The sequence below is a fragment of the Pseudopipra pipra genome, chromosome 23 (genome assembly GCF_036250125.1).
Source record: "Pseudopipra pipra isolate bDixPip1 chromosome 23, bDixPip1.hap1, whole genome shotgun sequence".
Lineage (NCBI taxonomy): Eukaryota > Metazoa > Chordata > Aves > Passeriformes > Pipridae > Pseudopipra > Pseudopipra pipra.
The window spans coordinates 3,684,774-3,704,381 of record NC_087571.1 but is presented as its reverse complement, the minus strand read 5'-3'; the positions used below and the strand labels follow the sequence as shown (position 1 = coordinate 3,704,381).

General features: G+C 45.5%; 1 protein-coding gene across 4 annotated transcripts in view; it reads left to right on the top strand.

Annotated features, from left to right (window-relative positions):
• The first annotated feature begins 5 nt into the window (after positions 1–5).
• GRAMD1B (GRAM domain containing 1B) overlaps positions 6–19,608 on the top strand; it is a 93,138-nt gene continuing 73,535 nt past the window's right edge. For 3 of the 4 annotated variants that reach the window (XM_064634404.1, XM_064634402.1, XM_064634401.1), the window contains exons 1-2: positions 6–431; positions 11,541–11,618. In XM_064634404.1, coding sequence (XP_064490474.1) covers positions 73–431; positions 11,541–11,618 — 437 coding nt within the window. In that variant the 5' untranslated portion in view covers positions 6–72. The remainder of the gene's footprint in view (positions 432–11,540; positions 11,619–19,608) is intronic. The other variant, XM_064634403.1, reaches the window with a different exon arrangement.

Below are 19,608 nucleotides of genomic sequence, written 5' to 3'. Positions count from 1 at the left end.
TTTGTGGTGTGGTTTACACCGAGATCAGAGCGAGAGCGCCTGGGGGTGGGAGCAGGAGAGCAAGGGCGTCTGATGCCAGCTGCCAACATGACAGAAACCCTGCAGCTCCCGGCCCTGCAAGTGCCCGAGCAGCAGGGGCTGGAGGGCTGCGCCTGGTCCAGCTCGTCCACCCCGACCCTGCGCAGGAAGCGCTTCAAGATGAGGCGGATGAAGAACGTGCAGGAGCAGAGCCTGGAGGCCGGCAGGTACCAGGATTCTCCTTCCTCCAGCAAGGAATACCTGCAGCTCCCATCCATTGAGATCACCCCCTCCAGTGACGAGGACACCCCCTGGTCCAACTGCTCCACACCCAGTGCTTCCCCGCGGCGCAAGCGCTTCCTCCTTCGGAAGTGGCTGCGCGTCAGAGAGAAGAAGGAGTGCAGTGAGAGCAGGTATGTTCTTTGGCCACTTCCCCTTCCCTGCTCCCAACGTGACCCTGTCCATGGAGGCAGGCAGGGGCTGTGCTCCCCTGGATGCATTGGTGTGCTTTTCCCTGGCTGGAACGTCGTGGTGTTGGTTGGACTTGCTGGTGCCAGACCAAGCGGCCTGATCCTTGTGTGAGGACAGGAGGTGTGTTAGAAACAGCAATGCTGGGGTCTGTCCTTGCTCATGGTCCTACAGATAACACAGAGCCAGTGAAAACAACTCCCTGCTGAGAGAGGGAGACTGTCCCGAAGGAGTGGGTGGTGATAAGACTTAACTTCATTAAGGTGACCTGAAGAGACCCTTGAGAGCAAGAGAGGAGGTGACCTCCCTGCTGGCATTGCCTGCACAGGAGTGATGATGCCAGACCTTTGTTAATGCTGGTGGTGCTCGTTCCTCCCACTGAGACCTTCCCTGTCATCCTTTGTAGCTGCTGTTGGGAGGAAGCGAGGACGAGACAGAGAAACCAAGTAGGTGGGTCACATCAAGGTGTCTGGGTTCCCTTCTTGGCAGCTTCCCAGACCCGAAAGTCACTTGGTCTTTTGGCTCAAAAGGGGACAAATCATTCACAAAGGCTTCCAAGACCTTGTCAACACAGGGAAATTAATGCCCAGGGAGTTATTGTGTGGCCACACAAAGATAAAGCTGTACCTGGTGTAACCCCTGCAGGTGCAGTCAGGCCATACAACATGCAGTGGAATCAACCCTGCCTTTAACAGGGGGGTGGAACAATCTACCTTTCCTGAAGGCCCCAAATACACGAGAAACTTTAAAGGTTTCTCCAAGAAATTAGTGCTGTATAAATCTTCATACTGGCTTGGTGTGGGCCAAGTTTTCTTTTGTTGTTTGCAGCTCCCGTGCAGCTGATCTGTGGGTTTGTCCCTGAAAGGACGTGCTGCACTTCCATAGGAAGAGAAACTCAACTCTTACCATTCCTACACCCATCACTTGGGTTGACTCACTGCTGTGTTGCTTCAGTGTTTACAGGACAGAGCTTTTAATATCCACTCTGATTTTGTGATAAGTCTTCTCCCACGAGGTCCCTTTAGCAAGGTCAGTCTGTCATTGTATTAATTTTTAAAGAAGTTTCCTCAATAAATGCATGCCACTGAGGATTTGATAACCCCTCTCAGTAACTCAACATTGAAAAACATCTGGTTGGGAACTATTTTCACGTAGCTGTGGTGATTTAAGTAGTGATTCAGTGGCACCACACAAAATGGGAAGGATAAGGCATAAGACAAGTGTCAGAATCTCCAACTTTAAGGTCTGAAGTTCAACAGAGGATGGCTCTTCAGCTGAAGGATTTATTTTGGATTTATTGATGGTGGATGTGTTTGAGACAGAGGCCAAGACACGTTTCTTTTGGTGTGAATGTGTAAGAAAACTTAGTTTGTTCTCGTGCCCATATTTCCCGGCCCTGCTGACAGCTTTCTGCTCGTCCATCTCCCAGACATTTCTGCCTGGATGTGCTTTTGAAGCAGTCATTGGAAAAGAGGTGAAGTGTTTGATGGATTAGGTGGCATTAGCATTCCAAAGCCAGCATGGCACCTCTTTTCTTCACGTGCAACAGGCTCCAAATGGATCCCTTTTGCAATGGGAAACACAATGTTTTCAGATGGAATTTTTCCCTTTCTAGTCCAGATGGAAAAACCCCATTTGGGGGGTTTTTGGTCACTGTGCTGATCCTCTGGGCTTGGAGGGTGCAGAGATCATCACTGGGCTTTCACAACTCAGCAGGTGCTGAAAGGGCACAGAGGAAGCAGAATCTGTGGGGAACTGGCCACAGAAAGTGTGATGAACCCTGAAGGATTTTGTGGCATTAATTTGAGAGACTTAACAGCTCAAACTGTGGGGTAAACCTGAGTTTTGCCTGTGAAACCCTGCTCTAAAATAGCAGGGCAGGAAGCTGGTTTCCTATAAATCAAACAAGTACTGCTTGTTTGCCTTCCCTGCTTTAGACTTTGTCATCAGCCTCTCGAGGCCATTCATGTTTGTAACAGATGCTCTGCAACATAATTAATTATATCACACAATATATTATATGCAATAATATTAATATATAAAATAGATATTAATATATAATATATTAATATATAGAATACTAATATATAAGATACATTTTTATATTTTATATAATATATAAAATATATTAATATATAGAATATACGCTAATATATAGAATACATATAATGTATAGAATATATATTAATAAATATATATTATGCATAGAATATATTAATAAATATAAATTAATGTACCGAATATATATTAATATATAGAATATATTTTAATATATATTAATATATAGAATATATATTAATATATTAATATATAGAATATATATATATTAATATATAGAATATATATTAATATAGTTTATTGTGCTGTTTGTTTGTTTAAGGGCAACAACCTTCAGTGTTTTGTCCAGGGGTTTATTCACCAAGCCCTGTTTTGGAGTTGAGCTGTTGGTGGTGCTTGGCCTGTCCAGCAGTTTAGTTACACTGTGGTAACAAGGATTCCCGAGGGGGTCACTGTGCCAGGAGTGCAGGCATCCTATTAGGACGTGCAGATTCCCAAATATAGGTATTGATCCCATGAAGCAGGATTCCCAAATTTCACCTGCTAAAGGGTTGCAGCTCCCACCACAGAAATCCAGTTTGCTGCCAGTGGCTCCCTCTCTGTGGTTAAAGTGCCACCAGGCAGCTTGAATTTCATTTTTGGCCTCTGGCAGCCTTCACCCCCGTCCTGTGGCCGGGGATGTGGCTGTTTGTGTGGCAGGGTTTTCCCAGGAAAGCTGGGGCACCCGCTGAGCTCCTGCAGCCAGGCTGCTGTGCTCACATGCCCAGAGCAAGAGCTCAGTGACCATTAGCACACAGAGAGCAGCCAAGTGAATAAACAAATGCTTTCAGGACTCTAAGGGCTGTCTCTAATGCTCCAGCTCTGCTTTTCCCACCCGGAAACTCCAGCCCACAACACCTTCTGTATCAGCTGGTTGGTTTTTAACAGCCTGGGTGGTTCGAAGGTGTGTTTACCTGCTGTGTTGGGTGGCTGATGGAGCAGGAGGGAGACTTCCTTTCCTTCCATTTAACAGCAGAGATGGCATTTGAGAGCCTCTCTTGCCTCTGACACAGTTTTGTTCCAGGTGAAAGAGCAGAAAGGTGCCATTTCTCGGGGGTAGGACTCTCCCTGCAACATGTCCTTGTACAAAAGCATGATCCAAGCTACAAAGTTGGTGTTTTGGGGGCCTACAGATGATAAATATATTGATTTTTATAAGGGGTGCAGACAGCTTCTCACCTGTACTCCTCACCCAGGTAATGAAGTTATTTACCTGCATAGAGCTCTGTAAAATATGAACCCAGGTGCACAAGTCTTTTATTAAGACATGATGATGTTTCTGTCTTCAGAGGCTGGAGATGCAATCTGTCAGCATTTTGCTGTGCATGTAATGAACATGCATTATTGATGTGGGGGTAAGGGAGTTTATCTGCTTTAATTTATTATTTACTTCTTAAAGCCACCCTTGCCTGCAATCTCTGCTGGCTCAATCCTTCCCCAGAGCTCCTTTTGCCTTGAGCTCTCCAAGATCACCTTGTTTTGTCTTCTTGTCCTAAAGATGAATTTGTCTGGTCAATCCCAGCATCCAGACTAGTTAAGAATGAAATGTAAGAATGTGAAATTTGTGGATTTTGAGGGGAATACCTGTGCAGTAGCTCTGACATTCCTAAAGATGGATGTACTCAGGTTGGTTTTCTGCTGGAAACTCTGACACTCCCCGTGGGTTCACCTGAAAGCAAAGACTTGCCTAAGTCCTAAAATGCCTCTAATGTGTTAAAAATGAAGTGTATTATTGGGAGCACATCTTGGAAAAGTGGCTGTGCTGAGGAGATGGAGGTTTTTTGAGCTGCCAGATAGACAACTGCAGAAGTTTTTCAGCTGAAATCTTTAACTTACCTGACAGTATCAAATAAATGCCAGGAGACTCTCTAGACTGCTCAGCAGTTTGCTTTGTGGCTGCCATTCTTCACACTGTGTGGAAAGAGGAAAAACTTCTATTTTTTACCTTAAAAACACTTCCACTTGTCAAGTGTCTTGGTCACCTTAGTGAGACACATCAGTGAACTGATGTGCTGGTTTGTTGGAACATGAGCTAAAAATATTAGTTACAAAGAGGTGGCTCAGATATTTTGAATCTTTCATTTAAATGAATCTTTAATTTCAACTAGTTCATAATGCTTTTGCTTTCCTTAAGAAAATTGAAACCCACAGTGTTTCTGGGGATAAATTAATGCTTCATTCACCTCTTTCTTCCTTGCACATGTAAAAGAAAATATTGTGTTTTCTAGAGGAAAAAGCTCTCACAAAAGCCAGTGATGTGGGTTTTTTTCCCCCCCTAAGTAACTGCTAATTACGAAAAATAAAACCCTGAAAAGCTTCAAGATTAAAGGCTATTGAGCCTCTCCCATCGTGGAAACGTGATCCAAGTGGACTTCTGTCTTTGGGGAACGTTAGTGGAGGGATGCTGAGCTGGGAACAAGCACTCGATGGAGAGGGAGCTGTTGGAGCTGCTGCTGGTCCGGGAGCGCTGGGAAGGCTCGGCTGGGGTGAGGTTTTGTTCCCTTCTCTCCACAAAATTCCGAGAAGCTGCAAATTGAGTAAGGAAATGTTGCATTTCTCAGTTTCTCAGGCTTTCATCAACTTCCATTTTCAGCTGTGGGTCAGAGGGGGGAAGTTGGGCTTCTCTGCTATCAGCACTGCAGCAAGTGGAAGTGGGGTTTGGACTGGGATTGCTGGGGCAGTTTTGCTTTTCAGGTGTTGTTGAAATTCTTGTTAAAATCTCCTTTGTGTGAGGAACTGATGCTCCGCAGGGATTTCATAATGGAAGAGGCAAATGCATCTTTTTTTCCATGTCCTGCTCATAACCAGGGGCTGGTTAATTGAGGTTTCTGGGAAGACAAATATCAGTTGTTGATCTCTGAGGGAAGCAGCTGATCTTCTCTGCTTTTGGTAGCTTTGGGAAGTTCACAAGCACAAACTTCCCTCTGTGTGGTATCTCTCCTAATCTGAAATGTGAGAGCTCAGTAGCAGCTCGGCCATAATGTAATCTTTTTTCTTTTCAAACCTGCCGGTTCAAATGCAACTTGTGCTTCCAATAAAGCGGATTTTTTTTTCACGTCTCCTCCCAGGACAGCTGATGTGCTGTTTGCTGGGACTGCAGATTTTTTTGCCATTTGTTTAGGATAATTTGTGCCAAGTGACTGTGAATTCCACCAGCTCTCTTATTTGTCTTGGCTGGATCTTATTGCCCTCGTGCAGTAGTTTGTGGTTTTCTTTTAAAATATTTGCCTTCCAGTATTTGTGTGGTTTAGGATGACCAGTCGCCCAAGAGTATCAAAACTGACCGATTTACAAACAGCCTGGAACTTAAATGCTCTTGATCTTATCTAGTCAGCAAATATTTACCAATGGACCCTGGAATTGCCCAGCGCTGTGCCTGTGGATGGTATTTAACAACTGATCATTGTGTTCATTACCACGGGATTGTTTTCCATGGGATTGTTGAATAAGATGTTGATGAAAGGGCTTGTCTTGACAGCTGGAAGGGTTGGTGTTGATGTTTTCCTTTGTGAGAGGAGAAAACTTGCCCGTCCTGCCCCTTGTAACCCTTTCCAGCAGGGAGATGACCACAGATTCACATTCTGACTCCAACTCTGCTGCAAAGGACACAATTAATGCTAATTAAGATAGTCTATATGACAGATAGAACTGTCCCTTATCTTTTTTTGATCATTACTAACGGGTTTAGACTATAAATATTGCTTTACACCCTCCCCATCTATGAACCTGAGTTATTAGGGAGATGTGAAGGTTTGGAGCAGGAAATTCCCTTTTGCTTCTCAGGAATCTCTTTGGGCTCTTGGAGATCTTGTAGCACCTAAAGGGGGTGACAAGAAGGTTGGACAGGGACATTTCACAAGGGCATGGAATGATGGGACAAGGGGGGAATGGCTTTAAGCTGAAGGAGGACAGGGTTAGATGGGATATTGGGAGGGAATCTTCCCTGCAAGGGTGGTGAGGGGCTGGGATGGAATTCCCAGAGAAGCTGTGGCTGCCCCATCCCTGGAAGTGTCCAAGGCCAGGTTGGGCAGGGCTTGGAGCAACCTGGGCTAGTGGAAGAAGGTGTCCCTGCCCATGGCAGGGGGTGGCTCTGGATGAGCTTTGAGGTCCCTTCCAACCCAAACCATTCTACGGTTCTCCTTCTTTGGAGGGGTTTCTCCAGACTCCATCCTGAGATGGAGCAGGGCTGTGGAGGCAGGAGGGGTGCTGTGATCCTTGGAAATGCTGTGATCCCTGCCTCCCCCAGGGCTTGGGATCAGTTCAGCAATAAGTCTGAGCATAAATCCTCCTGATGTTTCCTTGCTGCCTCCAGGAAGGGTGTCTTTGCCCTCACACCTTTCCTCCTGTACCCCGAGCGTGGGAACAGCACCTGCGGGAAAACTGTGTCTGAAGGTGCTTTGGCTTTTAATTTGCAAACTGAAGCTTGAGGTCCACCAAAGGACAGCCCTCGATGGGGGACACTGTTATCCCTTGGAACTCAGGCCCATTCATGTCCCCAATCCTGCTCTCCCTCCTCCACCTGGCAGTTCCTTGGGGTTTGCACTGGCGCAGTCATTTCCGGATCCCTGCAACCATAGAAACACGGAGCTCCTGATGACAGGAATTTAATTTTCCGAGGACAATGAGGTGCTGTTAAGGCAGCTGGGGCTGGGAGCTCTATTTCTGCTGTTTCATGAGAAATATGCGGTGGAGGGGGGGGCTGAGTTCTGGGGAGGAGGAGCAGAGCAGGAGGGCGGAATTGAAGGATAAAATTGCTTTTGACGAGCTCCTAAAAGCCCTCTGTGGGAAAACATTCAGAGGAACCTTTGCTTCTGACACACCTGAGGCTTGAAGTTCAACCTGGTTTTATTATCCTGTTTGTGTTGTCAAGGAAAGCTGGGCACGAACACTCACCAGAGGAGTTCTCAAAGGAAGACTGTTTGCACATCACGGAATTCACTGGCTAAAATATTCCATTTGCATTGCAGATCTTTTAGACTTCATTTAAGCCAAAGCTCTCTTTTAATTAATGTGGATTTTAACAGTGTAAAAACACCCTTTAAAAGGCACGGGGATAACCTCTTTGCCAGTTTGAAAGTAACCACAACTCACACCAGATATTGGTGGTGTTATTCTCTTTCTGGTGGTGCTTCTTCAGGCATCCCAATTATTTTGTGATATATTTTAAGGCAGGTAGAGCCAAGTCTTTGTGCTTTGCAGCTGTGAGAGCGAAAAGAACTCTCTAGTTGTTCAAACAACCAAAAAGCTTTGTAAATTTGAACAGAAGCCTTAATGTGCCTATTCTGTTGATTGTAACCTGCATGTCTTTGTTCCCAAATGTGCTGGTGAAAATATTTGTGTATTGTGGCATTTCATACGTGGTAGTTTTTAATTCAAAAAACTGCTGCCACAGTTGCTGAAAGCAGCTAAAGAATATGTAAACCTGATTGTCAAGTGTCTATTATTCCCCTTTTTAAAACAGATAATACAGAACTCGAAACCTTATGATTACTGGGGTTAATTAAGCAAAGTGAATACAAAATAATCCTCTGGGTTCAGGCCTGAAATTCTCACTAATAGCTGTGGATAACAGCAGCCTTCTAGGTTTTATGAATTATCCTCCCAGCTCATTAACTGCTTCTCTCTTGCAGGTTACAGCCATTTCTTTCCTTGTCCCATTCATCCATCACCAGTGACAAAAAAAAAAAATCTGGCTAAAATTCTGCCCCAAACACCTGCAGATATAAAAGTACAGTGGATTTATCACCCAGACCTCGAGGGCAGAGAAGTCCCAAAGGCTCTTAGTGTGCAAACATTGACTGAGTGTCTGAACTTTGAGAAATCCTGACAAATATCTTCGACTGGGGGACCTGCTTAGCTTTGAAAGCTTGTTCTTGCTTAAAGTAAGAGATTTTTGGCTCTCCCTTATGTGAAATCTCCAAAGAAAATGAGACTTTTTAAAAAAAAGAAAGGGCAGAAAGATAATAGTACAAAATCTAATTTATAGCTCGTAACTTCTCAAAATCAAGTGTGAGAAAAATAGGAAATATTTAAATATTTAAGGCACAAAAGCAAATTCAGATCTCCAGATTGAAACTAGTAGTGTGTGATCAGAACAGTTTTTAGTCAGCAAAATGGGGTTTTTTTGTGCTTGGGTTACCTGGGTAAATTGGTTGGGAGCAGTGAGGTGGAGAAGGGATGGGGGCAGACTCTTCAAAGGTTTTAATTGTTAGAAGACCTGGTTAATCTGTAGTTAAGACTTCTCTTGAGTTTCTGAAGTAATAGGTAATAAGTCTGAGTGTTTGCATGAGAATTAAGGAAAAGGCACAAGGCATAAACCTTAAAATACAGGAATTATAGGAAGGGAAGGGGCACCCCGGGCGTGTGCACCCAAAGGTTTGAGCCGTGTCCAAATTCAAGTTTGTCACTGCTGAGCTTTGGAATGAGATCAGTTTTGGGTTTGCTGATTTCCTGGGAATTTTATCCAGCTTTGGGCCTTCTCTGTTACTCCTCAGTATAAATCACACCTTTCTTACCTCCTTGTATTATCTCTGGTGTAACAACCCTAACTCGTCTTTATACCACCTCAAAGCAACAGTTTTGAATGACAAGCCACCTTAAAATGGACTGAAAAAAACACAATAAACTCTGCATTTCAACCTGTCTGAACGTTTTAGGGGATTTAGCAGCCTCACTGTCTAATAATCAGACTGTTAAAATCACTTTATTTGTGTGAAAAGCTCACAGATTTTTGCCAAGCTTCATGTTGGAGTGAGCAGTGGGTAAAAACTGATTTCTCTCCTTGTTTAATTGCTCACAATCCTGAGCTCAGGTGCTGCAGTGCCTGGATTCTGTTAAATTTTAAGCCCTCATTTGAAGGACTTTTCTGCCTGTGAACTTTAATGGGTGGATGAGCAGGGAAGGGTTGAAGGTTCATCTTTTATAGCTGCCCCAAAAGGGAACTTTCACGTGGTGTTACCAGCACTGGTGAGAGGTTGGGAATTCTCCTTTGGTGAGTTTTATTCTATTTGCTTGGTCTGAGTTGAAATGGCAAAGTTTGGTGGGAGGATTTTTCTATGAAAAAACAAGTAATTATAGAAGAAGTCCCTGCAGTGCTTTCTTGTATCTAAAGGGTGATAATTTAAATAACCAGGGTTAGTGTGGTTCCCTCTCTGCTCTTTCCAAACCAGTTCACTGGGCCATAATTAAGCTCAAGAAGCCCAAGAAAAATGTTCCTTTGCTTTTGGGAATATTTTGTTCTTACCCAGCTGTTGATTTATAGCTTTGAAGCCAGTATAGAATTCTTATTCCCTGATTATCCTCTCTGCAGCAGGGCACTTCAGAATGACTAAACACGTGGGTGTGGGAGAATTCAATCTGTCCCCTTTTGCTGGAATATTTCCCTGTCCAGGTTCTGGTGGCAAAACTCCCCCCTGTGCAGTGGGGAAACGAGCTGAGTGTGCTCTGTGTGCCCACACTGCACTTCTGTGCTTTAAATCCTGAGCTGAAAATCAGAAATATTGCAGTTTAGTGGGTTTTTTTGGTCCAACTTCAAAAGCTGATTTGTGTATTATTTTTTGAGGGTTTTTATACTGATCAATAATTAGTTTTTTCAGAAAGGTTCAGCCTTCTCTCACAACAGTAAGGAAAAGGGTTCTGTCCCATGCAGCAGAAATAGTGAGCAGTGGGTGATGTTTCTCAAATGCTAAATGGGTCCTCAGGGCAATTATTGTGTTTTAGAGAAAGACCATGTTCAATAAGATCAATCTCTTTCAGATCTTGAAGAAGCAGCTGGTCACAATCAAGGTGGTTGAGGAGAGTATTAAATGATAATAAGAATCATTGGCTAATTTCTCTTCACAGGAAACCACAAATCTCTTGGACCAAAACTCTGATCTCGGGGTAGGGGGGAACACAAAGTCCCTCCCTCTCTCTCTCTCTCTTTTTTTTTTTTTTTGAATGAAAAATTAACAAACAGAATTCATGGAAATGTGCCACTGCAGTGTTTTGGTACTGTGTTTTCCCCCAGGATAGATGTTACTGGTGAGAATTGCTGCTCTTCAGAATGAAAATATAACTTAGAGGTTTTGTGATACCATATTTGTATTTGTGTGCCTCTGGGCAACGGGATGTGCAGGTCCATGTGCAGTGCAGCAGGAGCTGGGATTGCAAGTGTGTTTATACCTGAACTAGTTTTATTTAACAGCCAAACCACAGGATTTTATCACGCTCTGCCTGCTCAGACAAGTGTCCCAAGGCAGGACTGTGCAGTTTGTGCTGATGGTGTTGCCATGACTCCAGAGCCACTGGTAGCCAGGGAAAGCAGATTAAACCCAGCCCAGGAACACCTTTAGTCTTCCCTGGGGGCAGAATCAGCTCTGCCTGCTGCTCAGGAGGAAAGCTCCTGCCGAGAAACGAAGCCACAGCAACGAGAGGCAGGAACCCTGTTGAGTCCCTGGAGCGACTGGAGGGGAGCGAGGGCAAATCCATGGAATAAATGTGCTGGAAATAAAAAAAAAAAAAAAAAAATTCTCCCACAAAACACCCATTCAAGGGGGGACAGTGACATCTTGTGGGCTCGGCGTGCAAGTCCCACCAGAAATTCAGCGCTGGCCACTCGGAGTTGGGTTTTTAACTGGGGGTTTTTTTTGTGCCGCTGCCTGGAACTGGGGGGGGGGTAAACAAAACATGGTGTGGGAATGTTCAGGAAGTGCTGTGGGGTGGAAATGCTGCCTAAGCAATGTGCAAGAGCACTTCTGTATATCAGGAAGTTCTTGGGGAAGAACTGATTGACACCCCAAACACCCGTCGTAAATCAGATGGGACGCGGCCGCTTCTGCCGTCTCCTCTTGGCACCCCCAGAAATGGAGTAGGAACCTGGTCTTTTCTTTTATTTGCTTGATCTAGGTTTTAAACCTGAGTGTTTCCTAGGAACTTAAGCCCTGTCTAAGTGCTGTGTTTGCCTGTCCCTGTTGCAGCAGCCAGCAGAGCAGCCAGCAGAGCAGCCACGATGACGACTCAGCCCGGTTCCTGAGCCCTTTCCTGCGGGAGGACAGGTGAGTCAGTGCTGCTGAACTGGGGGGGAAATGCCTGGAAACACTCACTGAAATTCCATGTGCTGAGCTGGTCAACTTTCTGATTTATTTTCCTTGTGTTTCCCAGACTTGCTTGACAAGGAATGTGATTTATGTTGGTTTTTCATCAACTGAAAAGTAGAGCTTGTGGGACACTGCATCCAACTCAAGTAGCCTGCACCTATAACTCCTGTAATTGCAGCTTGCAATCAGCTTGGACCACTTTGCAAATGCTTTTATTTAGGCCTGTGGACTATAAGCCCAGTCTAGTTGCTGGCTGGGACATGGTTTATTAGACCCTGCCAGAGAGAGCTGTGGGGAAACTGAGTCACAGAGTTAAAAGCTTCTAAGTTATCCCAAAGTGAACCTGTGGGTCACCTCCAGGAGGTGGGGGGAAAGCAAATTTGCTGTGTATTTATTGGTGATTGGCAGCTCTGGTCCTTAAAAATACACGTTGAAATTTGGATGTGGTTCTTGTCCTCACCAAGACACTGTTGAGCTTGGCTGTTGTGCTTCACTTCTGGGGTGCTGTGACAGTCCTGAGATATCCAGAGCTGCTGTGAAGCTCCAGAAGGAACTAAAGTTTCTTGTACTTCAAGTTTCTTGTACTTTAATGACTGCTGCAAACTGCAGCATTGGCACAAAAACTGTTGGAAAACAAATGCTTATTTTCGTGTGTGATTTATCATCGGAGCTTTGCTTTGCTTTGCTCGGAGCCACATGATTTAGAGTTTTTCTGTCTCTTGTAGTTCAACTTCTGAGCCTGAATCAGCTTGGTTTTCTTCTTCTGGGCATGAGCTGTGAGTCCTGAGTTATTCCTGCCTTTCTCTCCTGGTCCAGCTCCTGCAGGAGAGACCTGCTGACATCCCTGGGTCCGGTGTTGCAGCTGGACTTTGGTTTCTGGGATTCCCATTGTTTTATAAATGGTTAAGCTGGGTTTTACTCAGCTGAGCTTGTGGCTGGGGGTTCCAGTGAGCCCACAGGAGGGCAAATGCTGAGATTTGGGAACTGCTTCCCTTGTGCTGGTTGCCAGAGGCGTCTGGGTGTGGCACCTTCCACTCTGCTTTTATCCAGGAAGGATCCCTTTGGATTGGGTTGTTCCAGGCCTGTAGCTCAGCCCACATCAGCTCTCTGAGGTCAAAGTTCTTTGTTCCTAACTGTGGAGCAGGGCAAATTCTTACTGAATTCAGAACCCCTGCTAGGATGTCAAAGGGCAATGGGTTGAGTAAGAACTGAGTAGCAGCTGAGTAGCTTCTGAGGAATGGACTCACTTGAGGGAACATCCTGACCCTGAGGAGCTCATTAATATCCCAAGAGAGTTGGGCTCAGAATTAGCACTTGCTTGTAGCTCACCTCTTCCTCCATATGTTTCACTCCAATTATCCACCTCCCTGGAGCCTGGACTGACTAACAGGTGAAGGGGTTTGGAACCAGGAAAAGGAGTGGGTTCTTAGGGCATAGCTGGCCTTCCTCTGTGTGATGTGCTGTTACTCCATTTGAGCTGGAATTTCACGTGTTAACAGGAGCAGGATTAGGCTTTGTTAATACTCAGGGATTTCTGGGTATCCTTTGGAAGTGCTGCCTGTTCCAGTTGTAGCCTAAATGGAGCCTTTAGATTGGTGCTGAGAGTATCTCCCTGGCTGGAAGGGACATGTTTGAGGTGCAGCACACTCAGATCTCAGACCTGTTTATGCAGAACCAGGGTGATGTTGATACTACTGACCTCTCATATTTGGGACCTACAACGTTCCTGCTGCCTGGATTGAACTAGAAATAGCTTTTGTTTTCATGGAGAACACTGATCCTAAAACGAGAATGCATATGAGGGATAATAAATTACCTTTTGCTGCTCTGCTTTCTTTCCTCTTTTACTGATATAATTGCATGAAGCTCCTCTGGTATATTCTTCTTTGGATATCAGTGGTTTGGGCTCATGAAACTCAACCAAAAAAACCCACAAAAACTCAAAACCAGTTTGAGGTGTGAAGCTGGACAAGAATTAGTGAGAAGGCTGGCAGAACATTTGAGAGCTTGCTATCTACTCTTGCTGTTAACACAGTTGAAGGCTCTATTTCTATTAACACAGTTGAAGGTTGTTTCTGAGGGATCTTGAACTTGTCAGACTCTTGAAAACTGAAGGAGTAGGGTCTTTCTTTCTGCTCCTGTGGTGGTATTTTTGACCACTAACAAAAGGTCTTCCATGCACAGGTTTGGAGCTCTGAGCTTCTGTTACAAAGCCCTGTAAGACAGTTCTGGTCACTTGATCAATTAAAAAAACCAAAACAAACCCAATCAAAGCCTCAACCACCCAGAGTTTCAGCAGCCCTGTGAGCTGTGACAAAAGCTGAGCAGAGGGGAGAGCATAAATCCAACATGTGACATGCTGGAAGGTGCACCCTGTCTTGGCATCCTGCCCCTGATATCCCAGGCAGAAGGAGCCTGTGCTGCACTTGGAGCAGGGGAAAAAGCTGCAGCAGCCTCAGTGCAGCTGGGAAAGTGCTGAAAGAAGCCACCCCAGCCAAAAGGGAAGGGATGCTGAGTTGTTAAGTTGATTCTGAGGTTTAAAAAAAAATAAAAAAATGAAGAACACACAGCTGAGGGTGGCTGAAATCTGGGGCAGGCACAGCCAAGATCTCAGCTAAAGATGTTGCCGGGGGTGCTGCTGGTGGTGTGAACTCAGGGAAGGATTTCCAAGCCCCACAATCCAACCCTCAGGTGTTTTCAGAGGAGACTGAACGTTCTGTCCTGCTCCAGATGCTTTCAGTGGTCTCTGGCAATGTTGTTTTTTGAGGGGTGAGTGCTGCTGTGTCTCCTGCCTTGGGAGGTGCTGCCATGGTCCAGAACTCCTGCCCTGCTGAGGTGTCCTGTGGCACAGCAGTGAGGCAGGTCTGCCATCCCTGTGTGTCTTCCCTGAGGAAAAAGCTTTCCCTCTGCAAAGCCATGTAAGTTGTGCTGTCTCTGTCATGCCTGGTTTATGCTGGGAGGGATCCTACACGGGTTTTACTTTGTCTTGGGGGGGTAACTGTGTGCTTTGTGGGTGATTTTAGAGGCTCAGAAGGAAGAATTTAGTGGGACAGGCTGGAAAGATTCAGGTCTTGTGTGAACTTAGGGCTCAGTTCCTTGCTTTCTGATTGCCTGGGGGAGTTTGGGTGAGTCACTTCATGGTGCTATTTATGAAATAAGGAGAATTCTTTTTTTTACCTCACAGGAAGATAGAGGTGGTGAATTAAGCCTGAATTGCCCAAGTGCTGAAAAATCACAGCTGTGGGAATAGCAAGATAAGCAGAGCTGAGTTACTGAGTGCCCAAATAATGACACTTGATTTAAAGTAATTCCAAGGTGGGTGAGGTTGGGATGGAGACAGCCACAGGTATGGGAGAGATGTGTGCACATCACAGAGCCAATAATCACTGAAAGGAGACAAGGTTAGGCATGAATTACCTTGAGTTTTCACCCAGATTAACTCCAAGTTTGTGACCCTGCTCCTGTTTGATCCAAGGACTTGTTCTTTGTCATGGTGCCGAGGCATCCATCAGGTTTAAGTTAAATTAATTAAAAGTTAAGCTATTGAACCAGAGGAAAAATCAGTCCTTAGACTCAGTCTAAAGAGGAGACAAACTGGTGAAGAGAGGAGACAAATTACAAGACTGGAAAGCAACAGGCTGTGGGGGAATCTAGGAGGGAAGTGAGTGGCAGTTTACAAGAGCTCATATAAAAGTGATTTACATGAAAAGATAAATGCAAATCAAACTGATTTACATTTACACTGCTGTAAATCAAAATGATTTACATTAGAGATCATATCTAAATGGAGGAAATGGGAAGTGCAATTAGTTTTGTGATATCTGTGTTTGATACGTCCTAAATCTTGGCTGCAGCTTAATTAGTTCCTTATTAGTTCAGTACCTTATTCTGCTGCTTCCAGGGCTGCAGGGCTTGTTTTTCCTTTGAGTAATCTAATAAAGGTGTCTCAAATAATGGATCAAAATTCACAAGAGAATTCCTTGCAAGGAGATCAGGGAAGCGCTTAAGATAGAGACAGGTTGAAGAAATTCCATTGGCTGCTTGGATTCCCAGCAAGTTGTGTGAAGTTCAGAAAAGAGGTTGAAGTTTGAAAATGTCAGGATAAATTCCATGTTATTTGTGTCCTTAGGGCTTGTTTATGCTGCATCTTCTGCCTGTGCCCCTTTCCCCTTGGCACAGTGAAGTTGGTGCCAACGCTCTGAGCCCGTTTGCCTGCAAGGGGAGGCACAGCAAAGATCCTTGGGAGGAAGGGTCCTAATACCAGTCAACCCCCTCAGGAGCTTTTTCCCCTCACAGATGGATGCCTGATGTATCACTTTTAGGGATTTTTTTAAAAGTGGTGCTGAAGTCCTTGTTCTGGAGAAGACTTGGAGGCTGCTGAGCTCTCAGAGGGTCCGTGAGCAGAACCCTGATGCTCTTGTAATAACTTCAGAGTGAGTTTCCTTTTGGATCCAGCTCCAAACTCCAAGTTGTGGGCTTCTGTTGCAGCACTAAAACTTCAGTTCTGCCATAAAATCAGCCATCAGAGTGTCTCAGGGAACTTCCCTGGCATCACAGCCAGAGCTGGGGGGTTCAGGGATGCAGAGAAGGGAGGGTTTTGCTCAATTCTGTTCAAGAGTGTGGCCAGGTTCCTGCAGGGACTGCCTGTTATGGAACTTGCATTTCAGACTTTGCTTTAAGCCTCTAGATCAGAGTCTCCCAAGGTGCAGAAAACACTTCATTTGATGGGGCTGCCTTTTTAAGTTGGCTTGTGCCCTGGGACACACACAGAGGCTGTAACTGCCCCTCAGATTTTATTGCATGTGCCCAAAGTTGAAGGATTTGGGAATTTGAGCTGTGCTAGTAATTTCTCTCTTGGTACCACTCAGAACTATGGATGTGGTAATCAGGGTTTCCTCAAAAAAGAGCACTGTGTAGGCAACACCTCTTTTGTCTCCCTGTCAGACAAAACCCACCTTTCCTCGTGCTGGGAACATTTTAACTGAGATGTCATCAGAGAGCAAGATGTGCCTGTGAGTCATGTCATGAATGTGCCTGGTGCTCCCACTGCAAAGAAAAGCTCTGGAATTACATCCTTCCCTGCTCCCATCCTGGCTGGGGTGACTGATTAATGCAGTAAAACAAAGGTGGTGTTCAAATAAAATGGGGCACAGCTCTTTGGGACCCCCTTTTCTAATCTCTCTTCCTTGCCAATAGTTGCAAATCTAGTTTGCTACTGAAATATTTTGTTAATTATTTGCATACAGTAATTCCCAGGCCATATTCTGGGACCTGGTGTGGTATTTAAGTGGAAGCAAAAGGTGATCTCAAGTGCACAGAACTCAAAACTATAAATCTGACCAACACTCAGTTGATAGGGAAGACAAATAGTTTTGAGATATGTGTCCTTTAGTGTCTCTGTGGCCATTGAAGCCAAAATGCAGTTTGAAAGGGGTGTTTCCCATTTCAGAACAGTGCCTGGGAGGTGGAAATGGGGCCTTTGTTACCCTCTTATCAATAAAAGACTAAAAGGTGATGCCAAACAGACATCCCAGCTGAAGAGGGGACCCGAGTGCCCCAGTTTGTGCTCCTGTTGACTATTCAAATGAGCAGATGGAGCTGCTGATTGTGGTGTCTGTAAGGAATAAATGGCATCTCTTCTGCCCCCTTTATTACAGGGGGTTGTAATTCCAACCAGTGGAGTGAGAAAGGAGTCTCAAGGCAGGAGCCACTGGGGTTGCCACAGCTTTAATGTGCCTCGATTGTTAATAAGGGCTCAAAGCTTTCAAGCTCCACCTAAAAATCCTGGGAATGAGGTGGAGCAAAATCTCCTCATTTACAGTGACTTTTTTGACATGCAGTGGGCATGTAAAGGTAAATAATCAAGTGATTAGGTGGGGAGAAACAGTGCAGGGCTAAGGAAGCTAAAACCCACTTGTTGAACCAATAAATTGGCAGACAGGGCTGGCATATGTTGAAGGGCAGAAACAGAAGGCTTGTTTTTTGCAGCTTTTTTTTTTTTTGGCCTGTTCTCCCACCTCAGTTTTTTTTTGAGAATCTGGGACCACAGTAATATGTCTAAATTGGAGCTGGAATTGCTGTTCACAGGCTTTGCAGCTTGATGGCTTAAGGCAAGCTGGATGCACAGAGGGAGGCTGATCCTTCTGCCCCACGATGGTGCTGCCTCAGCTTCCCCTGGGACTCTGCAGGTTATGTGAGTGGTGGAAGGGGATCTGGGAATAGCTTTCTTCAGCTCAAATGCATGTGCTTGTGCCCTTACAGAGACCTTTGCAGGCCTTTGTTTACAGCCATCAGCTGTTTCTGGAATGCAGCTGCTCAGTGCAGGATATTTCTGCTTAATTCTCTGTAGGAACAGAAAAATTCCCTTGGAATCCAAGGGCAGTGGTTTGAACTGGGAATTCAAGTTATTCTGCATTTCCTGGGTGAAACATCCTCCTACTCTTAAGAGATAGCTGCTCTCTGTTGTACAGATTGTTCTCAATGTGAGGCCTTGAACAAATCAGCTCTTTCCTACATTTAAAGTCAGCACCCCTCCTCCTCCTCATGGCCTATTCCATGCTTTTCATGCTATATATCTTTGGCATACTCAAGTATTTGCAATGCTTACCTTGGAAAATAGGTGCACCTTTACACTTCGTGGTCTGCTGCCAAAATGGGGGAGTACCAAGCATTCAAAACGAGCTTGGAACATCTTTTTATGGACTTCACTTCTGCAAGGCAACCTCTGGCTTCCTTCTCAGCTGAACACCCATGCTCTTCCCCAAGGCTTTTCCCCTCTGTTTCAGGAAACCTGGGATAAGCTGTGTTAGCCTCCCCCTGGTGATGGACAGTCCAGCTCAAGAGAAGTGGTGGTTGGTTAACTGGCCTGAGTTAACTGGCCTCGAGAATTCCATTATTAACCTCGAATTCTCTTGGTTTCAGGAGAGAATTCCTGATTCTCTCAGGTTTTTGCATCTCATCCTACAGCAGCATATCTGGCAGAGGCTTGGAGGCAGCTGTTCCTTTAAAATTGAATTGCCTGTGATGGAAGAAATCTGAGAGCAGAGAGCCCAGATCAGGCTCTTTGGAGATCTCTCCACAGCTCTGCCTTCTCATCAGCCCAGTCACTGCTCCTTCCCTCGGGGGCCAGGCTGCAGTGACTCCCACCCCAGTGAACCCCCCCCTGCCCCAGCTCCATGGCATTCCCTGCTGCCAGGGTGGATCCCGAGGTCCCGGCTCTGTGCTGCTTCCCCCCCGGTGCTGCTGTGCGTGTGTAACCCAGCTGGGATTTCCTCCTCCTTGACTCCAGCAGTGTCTGTGCTCCCTGGCTGCTGAAGTGACGCTGCCCCAGGTTGCTGGGGAGCCCTGCTGGCACTTGGACAGATCCCCCCTTTCTGCAGATGACTGTAACCGTGTGAGTGCTCGCTGACCTCCGCCTTTCTTCTCTGCCTTCCCCCCCTTTTCCTTGTTTTTCCCCCCCAGCCGTTTCTTTTGGGCCTTTGCAGAGTGTTTGTTGTGCATTTTGGTGATGACATGGCAGCATGTGTCCCCCCACTGCACCAAGGTCAGGCATTGTGATGGTACCAGCTCAAGGTCTGCCCTTGAGCCCCTCTGCTTTTTTTTCCCTGTTTTCCTGCAAGTCTGGCCTAATATTTTTCCTTAAGCCTTATCTGCTGCTTACTTTCCCTTCCCTGTCCCTGTGCCCTGTCCCAAATCTTTGGCAATGCTAAAGATTTCACTCTCCTGAACCCCTTCCTCTTGTTTAAATGACAGGCCACGTGAATACAGGCGTGTTGGAGGGATATGGGTCTGACAAAGCTTCTAACACTGTAAGATTTCATTATTCCTCTACTCTGGAAAAGGATCTTTGCTTCAGGCTTAGACATGAGTGCTCAGGCTTCTTTACATGAGCTTGAGGAGGAGGCTGTTCCTTGGTGCAGCACCTGCCACCCATCAGTGTCCTCAGAAA